Source organism: Lithobates pipiens, unplaced genomic scaffold, assembly GCF_037356315.1.
Source record: "Lithobates pipiens isolate NorthernLeopardFrog02 unplaced genomic scaffold, aLitPip1_a1.2 Scaffold_30, whole genome shotgun sequence".
Classification (NCBI taxonomy): domain Eukaryota; kingdom Metazoa; phylum Chordata; class Amphibia; order Anura; family Ranidae; genus Lithobates; species Lithobates pipiens.
Genome location: NW_027507791.1, coordinates 74,730,235 through 74,757,941, shown reverse-complemented (window position 1 = coordinate 74,757,941; position 27,707 = coordinate 74,730,235). Strand labels below are relative to the sequence as shown.

Below are 27,707 nucleotides of genomic sequence, written 5' to 3'. Positions count from 1 at the left end.
AGAGTTTCTGTGTGCAGCTAAGAAGCTGACAGGAAACCCTTTGAAAGTTTTCTCTAGCAGTGAAAGGGTCGCTCTGTCTCATGGAGTTAGTAGATGTCCTTGACCCTTTTGCCCCCAAATGACCTCATGTATGTTCCTTGCAGCTAGGAGGGGCATATCCTGTGAAAAGAGAAGTAAGGGGTGACTTGCTGTCTTAGCTTGTAATGTTAGTTCTTTTGTTCTGTTACCAGATCAGTGTAGCCATTGTATCAAGGCTGACTCCTATTCTTCACATCAGCACATGGCAGAACGAGGTGAATACAGCACATAGAACACTTGATGTGGTTATTGTGTCTGGCTGTACTGAAACATTTTTTCCCCCCCATACGATTGCTGATGGGATTTTTTTTTGTCTATGTGAAAACCCTGCTTTCTCCCCCTACTTGGGGGCTGCCTAGAGTGTTGCCATGGAAACATGGTGCTGGGCATAGAGCACGCATGCTCTACCGAGACAGGAAGGTTGAGCAGAGGCTTGGCAAGCTGCCAGGGGAGGTTCGCCAGATGCTTTGAAACGGGGCTGTCTTTTTCTTTTCTTCATGTAATGTCTGATTTTTCCCATACGGGAGGGAATGCAGGCAAGGCTGGGAGTGTGTAGCTATCCTGGGCAGGAGACCCAGAGCAGGCCTTTCTAAAAGCAGCACAGACACACGCCTGCTAGCTAGGACATGCATGAACCATTCTCTTTTTGAAAGGGAAAGCTGTGTCGGTAGGTAAGCATGATGTGATGTTATTTCTGCTGTGCCGATGGGGAGAGAGGGAGGGGGGGTGGGTGGGGGGGAGTGCGTGGGCTTTTGCATTGTATCAGCCACTCCGTATATGTAATTTTATCTGGTCTGTGGCAACGCCAGTACAGTTGGACAGTGAAAATATGCTGAGGAGTGAGCCCTATTCATTTTTCAGTGTTGGTCTCAGAAGGAAGTATGCATGCCTCCAGCAGAAAGGCATGCAGAGTGCTACTGACATGGGGAGGCAGGGCATGCTAGCAGACAATAAGTGCTGCCGTTCCCTTTTCCTACCTATTTAATAAAGAGATCAGGAATGATCTGCCCCCTTGTCACTGGGTGGGTACTTGCTCCAGCCTGCAAATCATTCAACGCTTGGGTGCTTTTGCTTATCTGTGCATAGACGTTAAGTTAAAGTCAAGCTGCAGCATAGAAGAACGGTAAGGCCGAGCAAGATCGCAGCCTCTTAAGGAGTTAGGTGGCAGCACATAGGAATAAATACCTTTTTTGCATATAGCCTTTAAGGTGCATGAGTCCACATGCATGAGGTTTACATCATGACCATCTACCATGACTAGGTATTGTTTGTTGAGAGCTGTCAAACATTCATGCATATTGATAAGGAAATAGTTTGCATGGTTTTACTGTCTGCAGATTACCAAAGCACGTCTGCAAGGATTTTATCTCTGCCTAAAACAGGCCATATATTAAAGAGAAAAAGAAAGTGGGGGTTTGCGGGGAGGGGGCCTGATTGATATGAAAAGGCCCAAGGTGTTTTTTTTTTAAAGTTCTCCTGCTCTGTGTGCTCCTAACGCTGTCCCATTGAGAATCTGTGCTGCTTAGCAATGATCTTGGCATATGTTAAGCAGGTGGGTGTGTTTTGAGCCAGAAGCCTCATTTCACTAATAAGTCCATCTGTATTTTCTAGTGTGGAGCTGAATGAACGTGCTTGCTGGTGTGGGATGGCATGTATTCAGCCATTTTTCCTGCATGCTGTACTTCCTATTGTGAATGCCATTTCCAATTAATGTCTCCCCTTATGACTAGCTTGCCTGTCTCTCCTTTGCTAATACAGCACAATGAAGACAGCGCACAGCACATGCTCAGGTTTTATGCAGCTGTGTATTTCTCTTTTGGTTTGCTGTGATTTTCTTTTCTTTCTTTTTTTTTTTTTTATTTCTTTTTTTTTTTTTTTCTGGTACACCCAATGCTGTAAAATAGTACAGTCAATACAAAGCTGCACACAAAAAACACCTGAAAAGCTTAGGAAATCTCTACCTAAAGGGGCCATTGTACACGTTAAGGTCCATACACAAAGCTAAAACACAAGGCTAAAGAAATAAGTGGCCATTATTTTTGCTGAATCTGTTATAAGAACATGGCAGTCACATGGCTGAAAAGTTCCTTATCTTTGCGTAAATCTTTGTAAATTGAGGCAAAGGTGTTCATTCTTGTACCATTACAACATGTGCGTGCTTTAGGTAAACCGGGATTATTGCCACTTAATCCACCTATTAGCACTTCCACTTGGCTGACTAATGAGGAATCGCAGCCCATCAATAAAGCATATTGTTCCATCCAATGTGGCCACTAGGTCCCATAAAAGCAGACCTTGTTAGCCCATATGTTAAGGCCCTGTTCACATTTGGCGCAGTTTGACAGGTCACATCGCATGTCAAATAGGAGCCTATAAACAACAATAGGGATGTCCCAATCGGTGCAATGCTGTCTGTGCGGCACCTCACCATTTTCCAAAAGTAGTTCCTGCACTACTTTTGGCGACTTCGGGGGCTATTTCAATAGACATCTGTGCATGAACCCGCACATGTCTTTCAAGTCGCCCCCAAAGTCGGACTGAAATGCGGCTTTGAATTTGTACGACTAGCAGAAGAACTCTCACAATTTCAGAGCTGTGTTCATTGTGAACGAGGGCTAAATCTGAGTACATAATATGCTGCAGAACCCAGAGAAGTGAGAAGTCAGGCCCTGACATATGACTGGGAACTGCAGCTACGGTACTACTCTACAGGTACTAGTCAGATTCATAGCTGCCTTGAAAGTTTTTAAACCATAGCTCAGTTTCCCATCTCCAAGTAGTATTGGGCCAACTTTGCTTTAAATTAATGCTAACTGTTAAAAGTCTGCCCATTATGGAGGCTGTAATACACTGTAGAAGCTTGTTCTGCATAAAGTAAGCTGTGCTGTCTTCCTGACAGTCCTTCACACTTCCCTCCTCGTTGCCTAGGCCAATCAGAGAATACCTTGTATTGATAAAAATACAATGTGGTTCCTGAATGGCTGAGCTGTCGTAGGACTGACTCTTGTTTCTTTCCAGACACAGAATGTTAGTGTGTCAGACTTGTCCAGGAAGACCGCACTGCTTACTGTAGTGCCCAGGACCATTCTGGACCAGTGAGCATTCATTTGAACTAAGTTGGCAAAATAAAACTTTTAAAGTGACAGGTAACATGGAGTTGTGGTTTACGTTTTATAGTCGCTAAGCAAAATAACTGTAGATCTTTGTAAGAACATTCATCCATTAGTCTTATAGTGAAAGTGGGTATCACCTATGGCTAGTGTCACATTTAAAAAAAACCCTGCCTCAAAAGGTTGAGGGTTATAACCGCTGAAGGTTTTTTTTGTTATCCAAGTCCCATTGAGGAGCTTTACATTCACTTCCTATCCCATAACCAAAACAGGAAGTGAGAGGAATTCCCTGCAAACTAAGGGAGTCTCTTAGGGACCACCAGAACTAGCGTCCTCATTGGAAGAATCCCCCTCTATCACTTATCTGAGAACAACCCAAAATTTGGGATTTTTGTTTTACTTTCACTTTCGATTATAATGATAAATGGGACAAAGGTTGAATCTCCTTTATGGCAGCACAGACAGCAATAAAAACTGTCAGAAAAAAAAAATGGGGGGCGCGGTGGAGAGAATAACTGGACTATATCTTGCCATTACTAGACTTTAAAGGCCAGTAATGGCAGGATATATTTCAATTATTCTTCCTTTTTTTTTTTTTTCTATCCAGTGATTATTTTTGGGATGTCATGGGTTGAGGTCTTCCTTTTCAAAAACTGGCAGGTGTTCTGATCTCTATCCAAAAAGTTTTGCCTTTTTATTTGTAGTTTAACTCATTTCCTTCTTCCATACATATAACAATTACATGGGAACTTGAATATAAAAGTATAGTTTACAAAAGTAAACTCCTTTTTTTCTTTATTTCCTCATTGCAGCCAATTAGATTCAAGGTTCCAGATACCTTCAGCTTTAAGCCCCCCAGTCACACTGATTATGATATTGAAATCATGCTACTTCACTTGAAGTAGCACAATTTCAAAGTAGTAGTACTTCAGGTGCTTCTTGGAAGACCTTTGTGGAAGTCGTACCTGAACTTGCAAAAAGGAGTGCAAAGCGAGTTGGAGTCTCACTGATTTGACTGCTTCTATTGCGGACAATAGGGTGCAACTTGTCATGCAATTTGAAACTATCAAATGACAAGTCTCACCGGTGTGAGGGGACTAAATATGACGGGCTTCACAGGAAGTCCTAAGAACTGACCCTTTTTATACTCTGTTCTAAAACAAGTTAGGATAGATAACTGGGAGCCTTCTGGTCAAATTTTTTGTCTTTCAGTCTATTTAAGTTTCAGAAATTTCAGGGATCTTACATCATTCACTTAATTTGATTTGTGGACTTGCTGTATACAGGAGCCTTCATTGCATTATTGAAATAATATTTGGTTTCAAGACATTAGCAATAGTAATTTTTTTTTCAGTCTGTTTAAATCAAATGAAGACTGGGGCTGACTTTAAATGTGAAGTTTAACCCCAGAATAAGCAAGACATGAGGGGGTAATAAGACATGTAATATCCCGTTGTCAATGGCCACACTTAACTTCAAATTGGTGAGATCTGTAACATTTTTGTATTTTGCTAAAATACTTATACCTGAATAAATAGGCAGTATGTTTGTATAATCTGTAAACAAGGCTCTCCCATTTCTTCTCCTTCTCCTTCTTCTCCTTCTCCTTCTCCTTCTCCTTCTCCTCCTCAACCGATGAGAGCAAAATTTTCAGTTGCTTATAAGTCTGCAAAGTTGCTGAATAAATTCTGTCTTTGCCTTTGGTAAATATGGTAGGACTTCATGCCAGCGGTTAAGGAGTGTAGAAGTCTGTAAATATGAACTGCAAATGGTAAAACCATATTTCTGGTAACAATTTCTATAAGTGCCTTGCCATACGTTTCCTTCCCAACCGCTTTAATGTTACTAAATAACCTAAAATACTTTTTTATTCTTGTTTCATGGATTTCATTAATACATTTTGTTCACTGTGCTTTAGATTCGCAACCTTTCTTGCAAAAGCATACTTTGAATATGTTTTAGAATTTTAGTTGTCTTATTTATAGATATATTTACTTATTTCTTTCTTATTGTAGCCTGAGGAGGAGGCAGACCCAGCAGAAAGGGACAACTTCCTACAGCAGCTTTACAAGTTTATGGAAGACAGAGGTAATGTGTAGCCCAATGTAAAACCATTTGTGTCTCTTTTTGAATCAGGTGACAAGACTCTATTAGGAAATGAGCAGGAGGAAATATGTTTTGTTTGTACTGTAAGTCGTTCGCATATCACAATAAAGCAGGTATTGGGTGGTCAGCCTTGCATGCCCAATGAAGAATCCAAGCTTGACCATCCACAATTCAGTTTGTAATGTTTTTACATCTGAATCATGTTTAAGTGAATCTGCCAACTACGCGAGTGTAGTAATCCATGCAGTTGGATTTGGCATAGTGAATTGCTGTACTTTGCAGGTTACATTTCTCTTTGCACTGCCTTACTGAATAAACTTGTTAATAGAAGCAACTATCTTGAGACCTAGTAAGAATATTTTGTAAAGGTGACTTCAGAGAGATTAAACAACTGAAACCACATACAAGTAGGATGCAATGAGCCACTAATTATTTAGGTGTGGCAAGAAATAGTTTTGTAAATATTGCTTTTGCATCATAAGCTATTTTATTTTGTTGAACTGCAGACTCTGCTGTCTTTAAGTGTGAGCAATTTTACCTAAATAATCATATGTAGTTATTAAAGTGTATCTTGGGGCAAATGTAGGAAAAAAACATATGCAGTACATACACTATATTGCCAAAACTATTGGGACACCTGTCTTTACACGTACATGAACTTTAATTGAATCCCAGTCCTAGTCCATAAGGTTCAATATTGAGTTAGCCCACCCTTCTGAGAAGGCTGTCCACAAGGTTTAGGAGTGTTTTCTATGGGAATGTCTGTAGTCACAAAAAAGTTTAGCACTCTCCTTCAATAAAGTGGAAAAATAAATGCCTGAAAACAGTGTAACAATTATATATAGATTTATATATATATATATATATATATATATATATATATATATATAATATTATCATCAATAAATGATTTGATGTCTGTAAAAGCAGTGCAGTCCCATACACCAGAAACTCTTCAGTGATTGCCTCTGATCACCACAGTGCCCTTCACCCCCACCTATGGGTGTCTTCTTCTCACCTGCTTAAATGGACCTCAGGAGGTCTATGTGAACTTTGCATTGTTATAAGTGGCACCGCTCCCACTGGCTGTACACTCCAAATCCATGGCTCTCGGTGTGGTGTGGTTCCTATCATATAGGAGGCAAAAGGGAGTGGTGCCACTTATAACACTGCCAAGTGCATATAGACCTCCTGTAATTAGTGAGGTCCATTCAAGCAGGTGAGAAGACACCCATAGGTGATGTGAGGCAATTACGGAAGAGTTTCTGGTGTATGGGACTACACTTTTTTTTTTTTTTTACAGACGCGGTCATTTATTGATGGACTGTGTGTGTATCCTTTAAACATCAAAAAGCTACTGCAAAAAATATATTACAATAACCAATTTATCTAAAACAGAAGTCTCAAAACTGGCTGCCCTCCAGCTGTTGCGGAACTACAAGTCCCATTATGCCTCTGCCTGTGGGAGTCATGCTTTTTAACTATATTTATATTAAGAAAAAAATGGACTCGCGTAAATATATTTTTATATATAATGTATACATTTTTATCCGTTTTTATAAAACCACCTATTACTCAACTTTATATACTATAGGAAGCAGCTATCACCACTATGCATCCAACCACCTGTACAAAATTATATATATACTCACACCCCAGATACAACGGGCCCTTTGAGGGCAACCAAACGCCTGAAGCGGCTCATGACAAAATTGAGTTTGACACCCCTGCTTTAAAGGAAAAGTGCAGTTTTAGTTTGCTTATCTGTCTCTAGCTTTCCTTCTTTCCTCCAACACTTTTTGCAATGGATCCTATTTACTTTCAAGCCTCTATAGCACAATGTGCAGTCACTCTACAAAAACTATTCTGAATAGTGTTCTTCAAAGGCATGCTTTGTGGACTCCATTCACATCAGTGGAAAGCCTTCCACTTCAGCCCCGGAAGGTTTTACCCCCTTCCTGACCAAAGAATTGTTTGCAATTTGGCACCACGCTAATTTAACTGGTAATTGTGCATTCATGCAACACTGTACCCAAACAAAATTGATGTCCTTTTTTCCCCCCACAAATAGACATTGTGTCCGCCAGACCCGCTGATTGGCTCCCGCTGGATCCACTTACAGCAGGAGTGGGTCGCTGGCGGCACTTGCATTCCAGACTCTGAAGAAGCCACAACGCACGGGTATGTTTCGCGCAGCCGTGTCGCCCTGCCGCAGTAAATGTGCGGTGGCCGGTCCTGAACTGGTTAAGATATTGAGCCAGGTGTGTTTCTATCTCCCTCCTCATGTAGTTTGAGCCCCACTACAGGCTTCTGATATCAACTTGGTCCATGAGCTGTATTTAAGCAGGTAGTGCTTCCATGTTTTTCTGAGCTTGACAAAGTAGGGAGCATACATTGCGTTTTTCCATGGGCCCTTATGGTGTGCATCTCCCGCAGACCTACAAGTAAATGGTTTCTCCATAAGGGCTTTGGGAGAAAGTTGCACATAGGCATTACTGCATTGGCAAACCAAAAGACAGTACCGAACTTTTTTTTTTTTTTCCAGTCAAGTACTATTTTTTTTTTTTTCAGTTAGCATTCTCCTACAATCTGCCTGAGCTAGTCTCTATGCGCTACGATCTATCTCGATTGGTGAATGTCAACATTGGCTTCAAAGGCCATACCAGGACCCCGTTGGAGTGGATTTTTGTGGGGGTTAGCGTAGAATTTAGCCTTCAGGCACTGGGCTCTCCATTAATGTGCTTTCCAAACCTGAGTGTATTTTGTTAGCCACTGAGCGCTTTCCGGGTCAAGAGCCCTGACAGTCTCTGGTGTGACCCAGTCTCTGAAGACTCCATTTGTGAGAGGACTGGGTAAGCCAAGTTCCAGGAACTACCTTTATGGATAAGACATCTTCAGCTCTTATTGATACGGTGGGCACTTTGACAATAGAAGATCACCCTGCAGTTTCTACTACTGCTTCTGCCTGCCTAGGACTAACAAACCTTTTGCGATGCACCACTTAAGCCCACGAAGGCAGAATGTCTGGAGATGTTTGCTGATTCCAAAAAAAGCCAACATTCTGCCCGTGTTTGTCGGTCTGTCCGACAGAAGCCAGCCATTCGGCACTCAGCAGGGGAGATCACTGGACTAACCTTGCATGAAAAAAACTAGTGTGTACCCGGCTTTAGCCCCCGGCTTCCTTTATGGGGACTGGGAGACTTCTGAGGAGCTGTTGACACCTTCCAAGCATCTGGTGGCAATATACCTGTTCCTGAAGAGTCCATTCTCATTGTGTATGCAACCATATCCCTTAGAAAATAAAATACTGACACTCCCATAGAGCATGCACTCGATTTTTAGGATCCCATTAACAAAACGAGCCGCTGAAAGCCTGAGCCGGCCGCTCCCACCCCCGCCCCTCCACAGCCCAGCGCTCCAGTGAGCAGTGGGGGGGGGGCAGCTCTCTGCTCAGGGTTTAAGCTCCTGGTCCTCAGTCTTAGTGCAGAGGACAGATGTAGCATCAAAACGATGCTGCATCCACCTAGGTAAGTATGATTTTGAAGGAAAAATAAAAAAACTTCTTTAACCACTTGCTTACTGGGCACTTAAACCCCCCTCAGTCCCAGACCAATTTTCAGCTTTCAGCGCTGATGCACTTTGAATGACAATTGCGCGGGCATACAACACTGTACCCAAATGAAATTTTTATAATTTTTTTCCCACAAATAGAGCTTTCTTTTGGTGGTATTTAATCGCAGCTGGAAGTTTTATTTTTTGCTAAACAAACAAAGATGCAAAAAAAAAAAAAAATCATGTTTTAATAGTTTGTTATAAAATTTTGCAAACAGGTAATTTTTCTCCTTCATTGAAGTGCGCTGATGAGGCGGCACTGATAGGCTGCATTGGTGGGCACTGATAGGCTGCACTGATGGGCATAGTTAAGGCGGCACTAATAGGCACAGATAAGGCGGCACTGATGGGCAAAGACGGGCACAGATAAGATGGCACGGATGGGTGGCACTAAGGGGCACTGATAGGTACCACTGATAGATGGGACTGATGGGCACTGATAGGTGGCTCTGCTGGGCACGGATATGTGGCACTGGGGTGCAGCACCTTTGTTGAGGCAGATTGTGGGCACTGCTGGGTGGCACTGACAGGGGGGACACATTTTTTATTCATGTGGCAAAGCAGGGGGCAGGTGGGCACTGGCAGGTGGGCACTGGCAGGGCTGGCCGTGATCGGCTTTTTATTTATTTTTTTTCTCCTCGCGCTGTCAGCGCGAGGAGGAATAATAGCCGATTACCGGTTCCGTTATATCACATGATCAGCTGTCATTGGCTGACAGCTGATCACGTGATAAGGGGTCGGATCGACCCCTTGCACGGATCGTGATCAGGCGAGTCTCGTAGACTCGCCGATCACAGAGCGCGCTGCGCGCGCCTCTCGGGGGGCGCGCAGGCCGCTCGTGCACGGGACTACGTCAATAGACGTAATCCCGGCAAAGGAGATCTGCGTTGTAGCCGTCATTCGGCTATAGGGCGGGTCTCAAGTGGTTAAACAAGACCAGTAGGTACCGTCGCACACAAGCCATATATAAAGGGGCTGTGCTGCAAGATATCTAATAGTAAGCCCGTGAGTTGGAATGACAGATCACATGCATAGGCCTCAAAATATTTTTAAAGTGAATTGTAGTTTGAAGACATTGCTTTTAATTCTGTAATCGTTACCAAGAATGTAGCGATTTGGTAAAAAAAATATATATATTTTAGAAGAAAAAGCTGATGGGTTTTCCATTATGGTGACTAGTCAAAATCGTATTTAGAAAGGAAAACTTGAAGAGGAAACCCTTCTTTTTTTTTTTTTTTATATTTGATTGTGATGGCCAAATGTGACATGTATGGACTTCCAGGCCAGCCACTTGGACAATTGCTTTCATTGTCCGCTTTAAACAATACAAGTCACATACCTGTGCTTGTGAACTACTGCATATGTTGTCCTGGTGGATATCACTCAGCCTCAGGATTTATCAGCTTTGAAAGTTGCCTTTGAAATGTCCTTTATCTGAAGATAGTCAGTCTGTCTGCCTGTGTGTGGACATCATTCGTAACAGCTCAGGTGTGCAAAGGCTTCGTTGAGTTGCTTTTCTGTGAGTTTGTAGATAAAATATCTTTTTTATTTTTGTGGACTTCTTTTTTGATCTAAAGACACTCGCTAGATAGATGGCCCATTAATAATTCTCCTTTATCTTCCCTTGTTTTGATATTTTTGAAAAGGCCATGTCTACAACATTTTGACTTTATCATGGAACTTGAAACTTAGAATACCAGACAAGTGCCTACATGCATATTTTACTATGCATGTAAGTTTACTGTTTTTATATGGCAATTGTTTTACAGAATTGTTCAGCCATTGTTGTGACTCGCATGCTTCGTAGGCAGTTGACACCTCTAGTACCTGGTTTGTCATTGCAGCTTTGATTCACCTAATTATTGGGCAAGGCGTTACATTTATCACTTCTGTCCTGGAAGGTGATCTAGGAGCCCCCTAAAGTAAACATTTTTCTAATTGATACCTTGTAATTTGCAAGAATAGCGGACTCAGAATTGCTAGTAAAATGGCATGATATACTTAAGTATTTTTTGGACTGCCTATATTTTTAAATACAGAAATTAGAAAATAATAGAATCATTATTGAGCTGACAGAATTGGCCTAATAAAATTTAAAGTAGAAGTTCAGTCAAATTCTAACTATTTAAACCTGCCCCCAACCCCATTCTAAGCCTAATCTAACTACCCTGAAAGGAAAGAGGTCTGTACTTGCCTATTCTAAGGGAAGCTCTCCGGTCAGGGCACACGATCTCTCCATCCACCGGATTCAGTGAAGAGAAGAGCTGCAATGCCTATGCAGGGACGTCGCCCACATGTTTACTATGGGGCATCTGTTGTCAGCTTTTTTTTCCCTCCTCCACACAGAAGCCGGTGTTTGGAGCCAGTCATGTGACCCAACCAGAGCACCTTCAGTATAGCACTGTATAGATCTTTCCTTTCACATGAGTAGTTACAAAAGGCTTAGAATGGGAAAGGGACCAAGTTTAAGCATAAGAATTTGACTGGAGATGCAATTATTTCCTATATTTTAATACTCGTCTGCTGTGAATATTTTACTTTTATATGTTCAATGTTTTTATCTGTGAAATGGTTAAAATGCAGTCAATTTCTGCCTTCAAAATCATTCTTTTAAATCCTTGCAGTGTGATCAACATGTGAAGATTTAATTTTACAGTTGGTAAAAGCTGGTTTTACCAAATCTAAAGGTTTACATGAATGAAATTGTGGGCTAGGCATCAACCTGATTTCGGTTTTTCTACTTTTTACAGTGGCTGCCTCCAGGCTTCAGACTGTAGGCTGTCCCTCACCAATTGACCTGACTAAGGGCCCATGTCACGGGGGTGCTCGGCTCCCCAAGGCAGTGACTCCGTCCGTAAGTTTGGTCGGTCTGTGTGGGGGGGCCCTGAACTGTTCATTTTTCTCATGGTTTTGGAAAGATTCTTTTTCTTTTTTTGTTATTGCCAGTATTTCTCATGTTGGGACATTAGAAATGCCAGATAGTTCCATAGGTCTTTTTTTTGTATCTCTTCTATCTTGAGAAGTGAAAATGTTTCAAGCTCTCATCAATAAACCGTATACATTTACACCACAGCCAATCACGTCCACTTTATCACTTAACAGTAGACTCTTTTTTTCATGCATAAATGATCTAAAGTCAATGAGTCTTGATCATTAAAATCGAATGGTGTTCACACAAACGTTCGGTCTCCTAATGTGACTTGTTTTGAAAGATATAAATGGCAAAATGAGACCTGTATAATAGGATATTCCACTTCCTCCTCTGCCACAAGAGGCATGCAACCAATAGGTCATCCTTTTATTTTATTTTTATTATTTTTTAATAGTTTTTTGGGACAGACTTTCCATTTCAGCCTTACACATATTGTACATGTTTTCACACTTAAGGGGCCCATTTTTTAACAGTTGTGACACTATATTAACACTTAGACCACACAATGTGGCAGATCTTTGGGCTGTGCAGATATTACATCTTAATGCTTGATTTTGATCAAGCGCAGCCAACAGTGTGGGGGTTTTTCAGTTCTCTTCAGGCTCATGGATGAGTTTATACAGCTATGCTTTTACCCGACAGAGGGAAAACATTCATTGTTTGCAGCCCTTGAGGACTGTAATGGTGAATTGCATGTGATGAGTCCCCCCTCTGGAATTTGTCCCATCTTGTTTATCATTTGAGTGGATAGTAATCAGTATGGGCTATTGGCTGTGCCGTAAAAAGTATCAATAAATTTGGTCTGAAATAACTTCTTTCTACCATACAATCCATGTTGGATAATAATAGTTAAAACAATCCACAAAATTCTGTAGTGGAAGCAGGCTGAAGGTGTTTGAGAAGTGGGGCATCATGGCTGGGATTTTCTTCTTGCCATTTCTTGCTTACTGAAGGGTTGGAGGAGGTATCTATTGAATGTTCAAATCTATAATTGTAAATGTGAAAAGCCAGTTTTTATTTTTGGTAGCTTGTACAGTGGTACTTTTTTTTTTATTATAAGCTGAATGGTGGTCTCTGAAGTTTGCATGCTGCCATCCTTGCAGTCAGTGCTTAGAAGGAAGACCCTCTCTTACTTTCTATGAATCAGTTCATACCACTGTTGAAAAGACAATTCTTGTGCTAGCAATAATATTGTGGTGTCCAAATATACTTTTATAAATGTTTATTCTTTTGCCTGTGTTTGCAGGAACCCCAATCAATAAGCCTCCAGTATTGGGATATAAAGATCTGAATCTTTTCAAGCTTTTTAGGCTAGTCTATCATCAGGGGGGTTGTGACAATGTAAGTAAACTTACTGTTTCTGGCTAACGGTTAAATGTGTTTTTAGTTTTTGTTTGTATATAAACATTTTTCTCCTTTTCTGGCAGATTGAAAGTGGTGGTGTATGGAAGCAAATTTATATGGACCTTGGCATTCCTATTTTGAACTCTGCTGCATCCTACAATGTAAAAACCGCGTACAAAAAGTAAGTGACTGACTGGAAAAAAAAAGGAAAAATGTGCCTCCGGATTGCACACATCCGGGATCTCCTGTTTACTGTCGCACACTGTCCCGCCTCCCGGACGGTTCCTAGAATAGATGTCACATGTCCTGGCATTGGAGCGGTGTTCTGTCTATCCTATGAGCTGGTCCAGGAGGTGGTACTGTGTGTGTGACCATAAGCACTGCGTAAACAGGAGATCCCTCTGTGTAATCCGGCACTGGTGAGGCTGCATTGATGGGCAATGGCGAGGCTGCAGATTGGCACTGATTAGGCTGCATTAATGAGCAGTGGCCAGGCTCCAATGATGGGCAATGAAGAGGCTGCACATGGGAACTGATCAGGCTGCATTAATGGGCACTGACCCTTCTTTTGCTTTAAAGGTTTTTTTTATTTAAAATGTTAAGTTTGTTTGTTTTTATATTTTATTTTTTTAACCTGAAACATCCCTCAAATTTAGGGTGCGTGTTATACGCCGATTTCAGTACGGTATTCTCCATTTTGTTAATAAAACAAATCTATTAACACTTCTATTTCTGAAAGCATTATTAACTTGTAGCTTTTTTTTTATTTTTTTTATTACACCTGCCTAAAATGTTTGCACAGTAGTGTGTGTGTGTGTATGTATGTTATATATATATATATATATATATATATATATATATATATATATATATATATATATATATAATCTATCTATCTAATTTTTTTTAATTTTTTTTGTAATCAATCTTTTTTTCAAAAACGGTCAAGCAGCTGTCAGATGCTTTAGATCAGCGGTCTGAATCACCTGAGGTCTCAAACTAGCAGCCCTACAGCTGTTGCAGAACTACAAGTCCCATGAGGCATTGCAAGGCTGACAGTTACAGGCATGATTCCCATAGGCATGATTGGACTTGTAGTTCCGCCACAGCTGGAGGGCAGCCAGTTTGAGACCTCTGCTTTTAGATAAATTGGCTATTGTAATATAGTTTTTGCAGTAGCTTTTTGCTGTTTAAAGGATAAGTTCACCTTTTGGGAACATGTTACATGTGCCACTGCTGCATCCGCTGCCCCTACTGAAGTTCCCCGTACTAGCTGTCACTTTTTGAAAACAGTGCAGTCTTGTGAAACTCCGCCCATACAGCTGCGTCATTCATACACTGGGCTTTGTGTATGAAGGAACTACAAGCCCTGACACCCTTTGGATCTGTCCACTTTACAGGGTCCAAAAAAAATCAGCATTTATTCATTTTTTTTTTTTTTTATTTAAACGTATCCTTTTTATATTTAAATGTTTTACAATTTGTACAGTAAAGAGGTACATTAAGGACTATAACGACAAAGGTGAACAAAAAAGTGTTCATAGAGTAGCAGTACAAGTCGCATGTTTTATAAGCTGTGTTTTATGAAAACATTGTTAATGTGCTTTCCTTTCCATACCAGGTATTTGTATGGGTTTGAGGAGTATTGCCGTTCTGCAGACATTAAGTTTAGGACTATTCACCACAATGATCCTCAACCAGTAGAGGAGAGCCCAACATTGGAAGTATCAATGGAGAACAGTGACCAGCCTGAACCTGAAACTCCCCCTGTCAGTGTTAGTGTCAAGGAAGATGACGACTCCGATTCTAGCAGCGACAATGAAAAAGAGGTGATTGAAATGAAGTCTCTAAGGGTATGATAATAATTAAATGTAATGTCAACCTCAGAAAACCTGCTTATTGTTATAACTGTTTCATCAAAATACAATTTAAAGAAATGCATAGAGTTCTCTAAGGAACTCATAAAACCAAGTACATTTCTTTTTCTGTTTTGGCTACACTTTTGTCTCCTAAATGTAATCTTTGCTGCACAGAAAATTAGATTAATGTGCAACAGTTGTGTGTCCTTTTTTTTATACATTTTAATGCAGTTTTAGGCTAAATTGAGGTGCATACACTACATTACCAAAAGTATCAGGACGCCTGCCTTTACACGCACATGAATTTGAATGGCATCCCAGTCTTAAACCGTAGGGTTCAATATTGAGTTGGCCCAACCTTCGCAGCTATAACAGCTTCAACTCTTCTGGGACGGCTGTCCACAAGGTTTAGGAGTGTGTCTATGGGAATGTTTGACTCTTCTTCCAGAAGAGCATTTGTGAGGTTAAGCATTGATGTTGGACGAGAAGGCCTGGCTCTCAGTCTCCGCTCTAATTCATGCCATAGGTGTTCTATTGGGTTAAGGTCAGGACTCTGTGCAGGCCAGTCAAGTTCCTCCACCACAAACTCGCTCATCCATGTCTTTGCGAACCTTGCTTTGTGCACTGGTGGTGCAGTTATGTTGGATCAGGAGGGGACCACCCCCAAACTGTTCCTACAAAGTTGGGAGCATGAAATTGTCCAAAATGTCTTGGTATGCTGACACTTTAAGAGTTCCCTTCACTCGAACCTAAGGGGACAATCCCACACCATAATCCCCCCCCCCCCCCTCCACCAAATGATTTGGACCAGTGCACAAACCAAGGTCCATATAGAAAATGGATGAGCGAGTTTGGGGTGAAGGAATGCACATGTCCTGACCTCAACCCGATTGAACAGCTTTGGGATGAATTGGAGCGGAGACTGCGAGCCAGGCCTTCTCATCCACATTAGTGCCTTACCTCACAAATGCGCTTCTGCAAGAATGGTCAAACATTCCCATAGACACACTCCTAAACCTTGTGGACAGCCTTCCCAGAGGAGTTGAAGCCGTTATAGCTGCAAAGGGTGGGCCAACTCAATGAACCTTACATCCTAAGCCAGGGATGCCATTAAAGGAGTTTTAAAGGCAGAAGGTTTTTTATGTATGCAAAATGCACTCCATCTGCAGCGGGTGTTGATAGAAAGTTAACACCCCAGTTGTAAGTTGCAAATGCAGTGTGTTTGCCTGTACCTGCCAGCGCCGGATCGCATGGTATTTTTGTGCACTGCGATCTCGCTACAGCATGTTTTTTAAAAGGTAGTGCATGCACTACTTTTGGTACGGTGCAGTGTGATTTTGGTGCATTCAAAATGAATGGGCTGAAATCGCACCACACAGAGCCACATGTGAATTGCACAGCGCACTCGTGTGGTTATGGTGTGAACTGGCCTTGAATATGAATGTGTGTTTTTGTTTTTAAAATAGATTTTGATATTTTTAATATTTATGGTGGTCATTGCTTGCAGTTGATTTCTGACACATGTTTTATGCTAACTGCCATTTAATAACTGAAAATAATTTTCTATTAGGAGAGACGAAGACCTGTTAGCAGTACAAACTCTTCTACAAAGGACCAGGAAGACTCTGAGAAAATGAATGAGAGCAACAAAGAAAACAAAGATATGGAAGAGGATGACGACAGACCTGAGGAACAGAAAGAGAATGATACACCTCCTGGGAGAAGAAGCTTAACTAGCCAGGGGAAGGATCTGAGAAGCCAGAAGCAGGAGGACTCTGAGAGAGAATCTGATGAGGAGGATGACAAACTGTCTGATGTGTAAGCAAATCAACTTATTTTCTTTTCCTTATTTTTACCTTGATTTGAGTGTCCGCATGAGTTTTCAGAGCCCAAAAAAAAATACTAATTGTACAGTACAGGACCCTAGCAAAGTATTCAATCACCTAAAGGTACATGCCTGTCACCCACATTGTTATAGGGGAGGCACGCAGGGCATGTGTCATCTAAAGCCAAGCTAGTGTCCAATCGCCTAAAGGTACATGCCTTCGCTTTAGAGGACACGTACCCCGTGTGCCTCCCCTATAACAATACCCCACTCTGTGAGTTCTCAGTTTTGTGCCAGCACCTGAAGGTGATGGACCTCTTCTCCTTATAGAGAAAATCGCCCTTAGCCTAACTAAGTGATCGTTTATTTTTCTTTATTATTTTATCTTCGGATTCTTCAACTCCTCACTCTTTTCTAATGCCAACATAGAAGCAATGTGTCTGGATTGGCGCAACATTGGTAAAACCTTGGGAGTTGTGCCAGGGAGCCATAGCAGGACCCCATGCTGTGGGGATGACCTGTAAGGCACTCGCTTTGCCACTTTGAGCATTGTGTTGATGCCGCAGGGTGATTTTACAGGTTCAGGGCAGTTGTCCAACTCTATGGAGTGTTCTCTGTATAACACCACAGACTTTGTGCTCACGGTGATGGACAAAGTCTGGATGACTATACATACAGTCCAGCTTCGTGGACATGAAAGACAGTTGCCATGTTACTGTAAAAAGAAAGCTGTGTTTGGATTGTATTCACTTCAGTGCCAATTATTAAAATTTGGCACTAAAATTTAAACCACTCGGTCTCTGTTGGATGACCAGGTGTTGCCACACACCACTGGTCGCACACTTTACTGCCACTTCGCCTGCAGCCCTTTTAAGGCTATCTAGACGACCTTCTTCTGAGGGACTTCTTTACCTTCCCCATGGTCCAGGCCTTCTGGTTGATTAGGTTAAACAAATCTCTTCAGCCTTCCATTTCTCTGGTCCTGGGGACATCCTATCCGAAGCAAGAGTCTTTCTACCAGAAAATATATTTTTTCCTCTAAGGGATCTCGCGATAAGATTCTTCATGAGAGTTCTAGGCATGATGGTGGCCTTCTTTGAGGCAGTACCATTTATCCAATTCCATTGAGGAAGTTTCCAATTCAACATCTTGAGCTGGAAAAACAGGCTCCTTTTCTCCTTTATCCATGCTCTTGCAGAGTCTAGCAAGGAATTATCTATCTTGGTGGATCATCACCCCAGTCCTAGCAGTGGAGAAGTCCTCTCTTCCTTATTACAGGAAACTTATAACAGATACAATTCTCTCATGCTGGTATGAGGGAGACCAAGCTCCCCATCAACATCTGGGCATTAAGAGCAGCCCAGTTGACCCTGCAGCACTGGACCCTCTACTCCCCTCTTCTGAAGGGACTACAGTGCAGTCAGAAAAAGTCATCACTATGGAAAACATCAGCCATCAAGGGGCACCAGCAGTCTGGCAGCCTTAAAGCGGAGTTCCATCCATTTAAAAGTCAGCAGCTACAAAAAAGTGTAGCTGCTGACTTTTAGGAAACATTCACCTGTCCCATGGTCCAGCGATGCGGGTGCACAGAGCCTCGCTTATCTTCCCCTACTCTCCACGGTGCTGTGAATGGCCGGCCAATCTTCTGGGATCTGTGACATGTCCCAGAAGATTGCATAGATGGGGAGGGGGAAGAGGTTAACTTCCGGCAGCGATAGGGGAGCTGGGTGCCTGTAAAAACTGGGTAGCCCCCCCCCCCCCCAAAAAATAACATGCCATATGTGTTCTGTCGGGGGGTCACAAGCACTCAACGCTGAAGTTAAATTTTTGGGTGGAACTCTGCTTTAAAGGAGTCTAACCAGATAACTTAAAGCGGAGTTTCCAGAAAATAAAAAATTAAGTCAGCAGCTACAAATACTGCAGCTGCTGACTTTTAATAATTGAACACTTACCTGTTCCAGGGTCCAGCAATGTGGGGGATCTAAGCCCCACTCGTCCCCCCCTCTGCTCGGCAGCGCCGGCATTGCAACTGTGGCCACCCTGCTGTGGCTTCACAGCCGGGCACCCACTGCGCATGCGCGAGCGGCGCCACGTGCCGAGATTGGCCGCACAGTCATCTGGGACCTGTCACGTGTCCCAGATGACTGACAGGAGGGAGAGCTGAGCCCTTCCTGCGCTGAGGGGAAGTGATGTCACCAGCCCAGGCACTAAAGGAGGCAGACTACGAGGGAACCCTTAGTAACAGGCATTTAGAGGCGAGTTTAAAAAAAAAATTCAACTTTTTTTTTTTCTTTTTTTTTTTAGGAATTTTTATGATTTTTTTTTTTTTTTTTTTTGTGCAACACCACTTTAATGGACTGAAACTCAATGTTCAGCAATTTCTGTGGTCCAAATCCCAAACGTGGGCAACTGAAAAGCCGATTACCTTTTCAGTTTGACATGCCAAAAATGGGGTATTCCAGATGTGGACCTCTTGGGCTCCAGATTCAACCACAAACTATCTGCCAAAACCAAGGATTCCCTAGCTGTAGCCACGGTTGCCTTAATAACCCTCTGGTCTAATTTACACCTTCCCTCCAGTGCAAATTCTGTTCTGTCTGCTCCAGGCAATAGAGCAAGAGAGTAAAATCCTGATCTCAGTTGTGCCACACTGGCCCAGAAGAACATGGTGCACAGACATGCTTCGACTTATAGCATACAACCTCTGGCCTCTTCTAAAGCTGGCTATAAGGGAGCAGAGAGTTTTCCGACAACAGCTGGAATGCCTGAGTGGGGGCATGATCTGCTGGTCTTCTGTTCATACTTTTTACTGGGTGGACATCTTTCAATCTTCTACAGATGCAACTTTGGCCACATGTTTTTTTTTTTTTTTTACCAGCACTCTGAATTTGCGTCTTTTGACCCTTGTTGCTTGGACCTTGTTTCACCATTATGTTTATCTAATTGTGTCCACCATGTTTATCCATTGCTTGCTCAACACCCCATGGTGCGTGAAGACTCTGCCTAGGTCCTGTACAATTAGCATGAGAGGAATTTTGACCTGCTTGTAAACTCCAGATCTTGGGGTACAGTACAGGACACCCTCCCTTCCATTCCATAGTTTACTATGCATTGTAGAAAACTGAGAATTGAGTTAGGCTTTTCAGGGGCGGTACCCAGGGGATGTGTCCTCCTAAAATTTTTCCAGTGTCCAGTTACCCAAAGGTACATGCCTATAACCCAGTGTTTCTCAACGCCAGTCCTCAAGGTGCACCAACAGGTCATGTTTTCAGGATTTCCACTATTTTTCACAGGTGATTTGATCCGTTTTCAGTGCCTTGGTAATTACCACAGCCGTTTTGTTTGAGGGAAATCCTGAAAACATGATCTGTTGGTGCGCCTTGAGGACTGGAGTTGAGAAACACTGCCATAACCGATGGTGTATAAATGATCTGCCTGTGTCCTGTTATGTACACCAAAATATGACATTTACTGGCAAGTTAAAGTAAACACATCATACTTCTAGTGTCCACGTTGGAGAAGCGCTCACCTTGGCGGACACCCGTGCGGGTGCGCTCCCGAATCTGTGTCCATTCACACAGAATAGGGGACTCAGCTCCCCACGGGAGCCAATGGCTACGCTGCTATCAATCTATCCAATCAGGACACGAGACACCAACTAGAACTGGTGTGCTTGTTCCTGGCCGGAGAAGAATCGGGTAAGTAAAGCGGGGGCTCAGGGAGGCTGCAGCACCACAGAAAGTTTTTTTTTTTCACCATAATGCATTAAGGTGAAAAACCATGAGGGTTTACAACCCCTTTAAAATACCTCCTTATTGTGGGAACCCCAGAAAATGTGATCTGAAGTAAAGTGAATGGCGTATCTTTATAATAAAGCACAGCTTTTGGAGTGCCACATCCAGACCTCGACTGCACCAGGAACTCTCTCTAAAAATTTTTTAAAATTCTATATTTCCCACTGGTTTTCACCACAAGAGGTTAGTCCTTTAAAACTGAGAGCGATCATTAACCACTGGTTGGAGAATCGTACAAGCACTTCACTCTCTGCTGGTTATATAGCATTGAACAAGTAACTCCTCGCTGTTGCTCCTGCTTGCAAAGATCCACATTCTGCTTTGATCTGCAGGGCTTCATGACACAAATTATCCAGTTATTGGCAAACTCTGACCGCAGAGCCCCCAAGTGTGCTCCCACTCTCATGCTGAGGCTGGTATTAAAGTACATGAATGCGCTGTGATAGCTTGTTGGCAATGATGATGATCAATAAGCCTTGCTTCTACAGCACTGTCCTCCCCCCCCCCCTTTTTTTAATTTTTTTTTGTTTGTTTTGTTTTTTTGTTTAAATCAAATATTATATTCAGCATTGCATTATTTTTTTTTTTTATTCCAGCTTGACTCAGGAACTTGGGCTCCTTGGAATAGCAGTAGAAAATTACGCCTTTAGAATCCCTAAAAAAAAAAAAAGCTATAGTTGTTTAAAAGGAAGTAGTCTTTTGACAAAAAAATAAATAAAATAGAAAATGGTTAATGTTCCTAAAAGCAGAAACCTCTAACCGCACCTCATAGTAGCAAATAGTTTTCTTTATTCCCATTGGAAAACCGCATCGTAGGCCAACTTTGCACTGAGAAAGGGATCCTGGTCCCAAAACATTGGCCCATGATCCTTTTTTTTTTTATTTTTTTATTTTTTTTTCTCCCCTATGTGAATAACAAAAACAATTATTTAATTTAATGAGTGTATTGGTGAAAATGTCCCACACATTCACTGCAGCACCCAGTATAATTGACGTGGGCCTGCCTGTATGGTGTGCAGTGGGCATTCCATCCTTGTGTCTGGAATGTGTGTTTGTGTTTTTTTTTTTTTTTCTTTAGATTTTGAAAGCCATCCAATGTTTTTAGTTGCCACCAAAGCAGGCATAGTGAGGAAATCTTTCAGTGGGAGTACTTGTTGCATGCACAACTGTCTAGAACAGGATTTCTCCAACCTTCTAGTATTGTCTGCAGCATGACAGAAATTGAAGGAAAATCTCCCCAGAGGAGCATTAATAACAACAGCCATTCAATTTTAAAACTGTCCCCACTGGGACAAAAGAAAAACCTGACTCGTGTTAACCAGTCTCTACTTTTTTATTTGAGACAAAAAAAAAGGTTGTTGCTTCAAATATACCTTGTTTTTGTTTTAGATGTATTGTGTGATCTGTCTAGTGTAATTGCTCAAAAATGTTTGTTTGCCCAAAACTTTGTTAATCTGATATACATATAAACACTAGTTGTATATAATAATCAAAATATCGAAAAGAGAATGTATGTGAAAATCATCACATAAATGAAAGGTCCTATGATGTCCATGTGGGCTGGACTATGGAAAATATATTCTCCCTATTCTTGACATCTTAGTAGTTGGAGGCCTTCCCGCTGATCTAAAGTGTTTATTCACATTAGGGACTTGTTTCTAAGATATTTTGATTCCTGCAGGCTTTTCCTGTGTGTCCAGGGAAATGAGAGCATTTGCCAAAGCATCTGCCAACAGGAAACTACAGCACTCAATAGGGAGGGTTCCTGCTGGTGAATATTGCAGGTCTTGCCATGCCAGTGTGATTACTGCAGTGTTCCCCATGTATAAACACTGCAGGAAAGGGAAAACCCGTATAGTCTGCTCAGAAGCATAATTTCATTTTCTGTGCAGTTTTACATCTAGAGGCTGTACACCACAGACACTCTGCTTGGATTTCTGAGCAAAGGGTACATTGTGGTCTTGCTCCAAAGAGTGAATTGCAATTCATTTTAACTCTTTATCACTGTGTATTTATTAACAGGGCGTACAAAAAAAATAAGAATAAAATGTATCTTCGCATTGTACATTTCTGTATATCAGTTGTGTAACTTTACTTGTCATACCAAAGTATACCAGCAGTAAGGATGATTTCAAGCGTGTTCGTGTACGTGCAGAGCCGGCCAGGAAGTTAGCATTGCGGAGTGCAAATCACAAGCAATGAGACATTGTCCAGATGCGCAGCTGCAGCGATCGGGAAATGCCTCACTGCCTGTGTTTAGCCCTTCCCAGTGTCGACCTCCTGGTGGCCTCTGCACTTGCGGTTTGCGAACACACCTGTGCTCAGTAGTATAGGTCATGGCAAAAAATAGACCCTACAACTGCAATTACATAAAAATACCTTTTGATCATCTTGAAATGCATTCAGCTCTTAAGTCTTGTTATAGGCTTACAACACACAGGATTGTCTTTTCAGCCCTGCTCAGTGTCTTTTGCTGAACTATTCAATTACTCCCACTATTAGATCTCTACAACACTGAGGCTAATAATTCTCTACTCCAAGATATGAACTTGGAGGGCTAAATAGATCAGCCTTTCTCAACTCTGGATCATGGGAGGCAAGTACAGTGAGGATCTGTGCGCGAGGGGTGGGGTATGGGGTGTTGGGTCACCATTACAGATATACATCTTAATGGCGAACTTACACTTTAGCAACACTTGTGTGAAGGAGGCTTTACTCCCGACCCCTACACACTGTACAAGCAGGACTGCTTTTTTGAGCTGGCGAGACTGGTTTTTGGACTGGGGTACCTGGAGACTGAAAATAGTAAATGGTACCGTGACTGAAAAAAGGTTGGTAAACACTGAAATTGAGACAGCACAGAAAGTATACGTTGGCCTGAGGACCGCTATGAATTTCTAATAACATCAACAGGTTTTTATCAAGCAGATTTAACAAAATTCCAATGGTACAGACCAAAAGACAGCAAATAAAGGAAGGTCATTTTTGGGATCTACATTGAGTTTTAACAGTGTGATATTTTCAATGTGCAGAAGAGATGAAATGGAGCATAAAGGAGACAGTGAAGAGGAAGAGGATTCGGAAGAAAAAGACCGTCTGGCAGGCACCAAAGTAAAAGTTAAATACGGACGAGGGAAAACGCAGAAAATCTACGAAGCCAATATTAAAAGCACAGAGGTAGATAGTGGAGAGTTGTTATACCTGGTGCACTACTATGGCTGGAATGTAAGGTAAGTTGGCATGAAGCTGCGTTTAAATGACTGTATATAAAGGGGAGCATGATGCTAAATTGTGTATAACTGTAAATCATGCAGATATTGTCAGATTGTTTTGATCCAATTTTATGAAATTCTTCAAAGCAGCCATGTCAGACTAGAAGTGTTTGGGCTGCTTGTGATCATTTCCCTTATTACTTTAAACCTAACATAAAGCACTAACTCATATGTAGCTCTTTAGCGTGTCGTTTTAGGCAGTCCTCATTTCAAGGTTTTAAATTTTATTTTCCACATGGCCTACCTTACTACTATTACCGTATTTATCGGCGTATAACACGCACTTTTTCCACCTAAAATCGGCGGGAAATCGGGGATGGGTGTTATATGCCGACCCCCCCCCCCCACTGTTTCTAACCCTTTCGGCCGTTCTCTGCTGCTTCTGGGTATTTTCAGCTATCTTTGGCCGTTCTTGGCTATTTTCGGCCGTTCTGTGTGGCCAAAAATAGCCGAGAACGGGCAAGTGCGGCCGAAAATACCCGAGCGTCGCCGAGATACACAGGACATCCACTCTGTATCTCGGCGGCACCATTTTTAAAATGGCAAGGACACTGACAAGACTGCAAATCACTGACAAGCCTAAATGGAAGGCTGCAAATGACTGACAAGGCTAAAGGCTAAATGGAAAGCTGCAAATGACTGACAAGGCTAAAGGCTAAATGGAAAGCTGCAAATGACTGACAAGGCTAAAGGCTAAATGGAAGTCTGCAAATGACTGACAAGGCTGCAAACGACACTGACAAGGCTGCATTAATGGGCATTTAAATTCGGTGGCAAGTCGGCACATTCCTGTTAATCGATGTAGGTGTACGGTGGCTCCTTTTAAGGAGATGTAATAGGTGCGTACGGCAGCCGCGATGTCCACCAGCCACCCGCAATCTGAACGAGAGCCAGAACGGGGATCTGTCAACGTAGACGGGCAGATTCCCGTTCTGGCAGGCAAGTTGGAGAGAGATCTGCTGTTCCTAGTGATAAGGAACAGCAATCTCTCTCCTCCTCCAGTCAGCCCAGCCCCCATACAGTTCGAAACACTCCCAGGGAACACGCTTAACCCTTTGATCGCCCCTAGTGTTAACCCCTTTCCTGCCAGTGACATTTATTCAGTAATTGGTGCCTATTTTTAGCTCTGATCACTGTATAGATGTCAATGGTCCCAAAAAAGTGTCAAGTGTCCGATCTGTCTGCCGCTCTGTCGCAGTCCCGCTAAAAATTGAACATCACAGTCATTATTAGTAAAAAAGAAAAAAAAATGTCAATTGTCATTAATATATCCCCTATTTTGTAGACGCTATAACTTTTGCGCCATCCAATCAATATACGCTTATTTTTATATATTTTTTTTTCAAAAAAATATGTAGAAGAATACATATTGGCATAAACTGATGAAGAATTTATTTTTTATTAAAAATTTTTGGGGGGGGGATATTTATTATAGAAAAGTAAAACGTGTGTATATGTGTGTGTGTGTGTGTGTGTGTGTGTGTGTGTGTGTGTGTGTGTATATATGTATATATATATATATATATATATATATATATATATATATATATATATATATATATATATATATATATAAATTGCCACCCAAAGAAAGTTATTTGTGTGGGGGGGGAAAAGGATGTCAATTTTGTTTGGGTACAGCGTCTCATGACCATGCAATTGTCAGGTAAAGCGGCGCAGTGCCGTATCGCAAACAATGGCCTGTTCATTAAGGGGAAAACTCTTCTGGTCTGTAAGTGGTTAAAAGGAGGGTGGTGCTTGAAATCATTGTTATTCCTCTGTTAAACATGATTACCTGCAAGGAAACACGTGCAATCATTGCTTTGCACAAAAAAAAGATTCACAGGCAAGGATATTGCTGCTACTAAGGTTGCACCTAAATCTACTATCGGATCATCAAGAACTTCACAAAGAGAGGTTAAATTGCTGTGAAGAAGACTTTAGGGCGCTGAAGAAACAATTGCCTGGACCGTCTTCTACAGTTGATTCAGCTGCGGAATCGGGGCACCACCAGTGCAGAGCTTCCTCAGGAATGGCAGCAGGCAGATGTGAGTGCTTCGGCACGCACAGTGAGGCGAAGAATTTTGGAGAATGGCCTGGTGTCAAGAAGGGCAGCAAAGAAGCCACTTCTCTCCAAGAAAAACATCAGAGGAAGACATTCTGCAAAAGGTACAGGGATTGGACTGCTAAGGATGGTTGTAAAGTAATTTTCTCTGAATCCCCTTTGTTTGAGGCATCCAGAAAAAACCTTGTCCAGACAAGAAAAGGTGAGCGCTACCATCAGTCCTGTGTCATGCCAACAGTAAAGCATCTTGAGACCATTCATGTGTGGGGTTGTCTCTCAGCCAAGGGAGTGGAGCCTCACAATTTTGCCTAAGAACACAGCCATGAATAAAGAATGGTACAAAAACATCCCCCAAGAGCAGCTTCTCCCAACCATCAGTTTGGTGACGAACAATGCCTTTTCCTGATGATGGAGCACCAAAAGTGATAACTAAGTGGCCTGGGGAACAAAACATTGAAATTTTGGGTCCATGGTCAGGAAACTACCCAGACTTTAATCCCATTGAGAACTTGTGATCAATCTTCAAGAGGTTGTTGAACAAAAGAACACCACAAATTCTGACAAACCCCAAGCATTGATTATGCAAGAATGGGCTGCCATCAGTCAGGAATTGGCCCAGAAGTTGATTGCCAGCATGCCAGGGCAAATTGCAGAGGTGTTGAAAAAAAAGTGTCAAAACTGCAAATATTGACTCTGCATAAACGTAAAATGGTTATAAAGGCAGAAGGTTTTTTTTTATCTTCATGCATTTTATGCATGGACATAAAAAAACCTTTTGTGTGCAACAGCCCCCCAATACTTAGCTGCATCTAGATGTACCTCAGGTATGTTGCACAACAGTCGCGGTTGTCTGGAACTCCCCTCATTGGCTGAGACAGCAGCGCAGTGCCATTGACTCCCGCTGCTGTCCGTCAAAGCCAGTGAGGAGAGAGAGGGAGGTGGGTCCCAGCTCTGTTTCTGAATGGATACATAGAGCTTCAGCCCGGGGCCCCCATAGCAAGCTGCTTGTTGCGAGGGCACTCAACAGGAGAGAGAGGCCTGGAGCACCGAAGAGGGACCTGAGAAGAGAAGGATCTGGGCTGCTTTGTGCAAAACCACTGCACCAGGCAGGAAACTATAACATGTTATTTGTAAAGAAAAAAGAGACTTTAGTATCACTTTAATGTAGTTGTCAATAAAAACCTTTGACACTTATGAAATCCTTATAATTATACTTCAGTATACCATAGTGACAGCTGACAAAAGATCCAAAAACACTGACGCAGCAGACTGTCATTCCCAAAGCGTTTGACCACGCTGTAGAGGACTTGGTGTCGCTAAACAATATCCTTATTTTTTTTAAATGATCCATACACATTCGCTACTTCATGACACTTCATGACTACTTCTTACTGTGTTTTGTGTGTTTTGCCTCCTGAAGTCCTTGGGCCCCTTTCAAATGAGCTGCATCCAGTTTTGCTCAGCAGGGGATCCATCTGCTGATCCCCTGCTGAGTAGAGCGGGTGGTTGACAGGTCTTTGCTCAGTTGACACAGCCCGCTCTGCTCTGTCGGCAGCCAGGTGCAAATGGACTGCCCTCGGATCCGATCATGACAGGATTGTGTTGATCAGACCTCTTGTGTAAAAAGGGCCCTTTTGCTTTCCTTGGTGCTCCTAACCTTGCCTCAGGAATACCAGTTTAGTGAGAATGCTCCTCAGACCACACACAGTA

General features: G+C 42.1%; 1 protein-coding gene across 4 annotated transcripts in view; it reads left to right on the top strand.

Annotated features, from left to right (window-relative positions):
- ARID4A (AT-rich interaction domain 4A) overlaps positions 1–27,707 on the top strand; it is a 129,297-nt gene that overhangs the window by 54,603 nt on the left and 46,987 nt on the right. For 2 of the 4 annotated variants that reach the window (XM_077464455.1, XM_077464456.1), the window contains exons 12-17: positions 5,204–5,276; positions 13,085–13,179; positions 13,266–13,363; positions 14,804–15,035; positions 16,612–16,859; positions 23,693–23,890. In XM_077464455.1, coding sequence (XP_077320581.1) covers positions 5,204–5,276; positions 13,085–13,179; positions 13,266–13,363; positions 14,804–15,035; positions 16,612–16,859; positions 23,693–23,890 — 944 coding nt within the window. The remainder of the gene's footprint in view (positions 1–5,203; positions 5,277–13,084; positions 13,180–13,265; positions 13,364–14,803; positions 15,036–16,611; positions 16,860–23,692; positions 23,891–27,707) is intronic. The other 2 variants (XM_077464458.1, XM_077464459.1) reach the window with 2 other exon arrangements.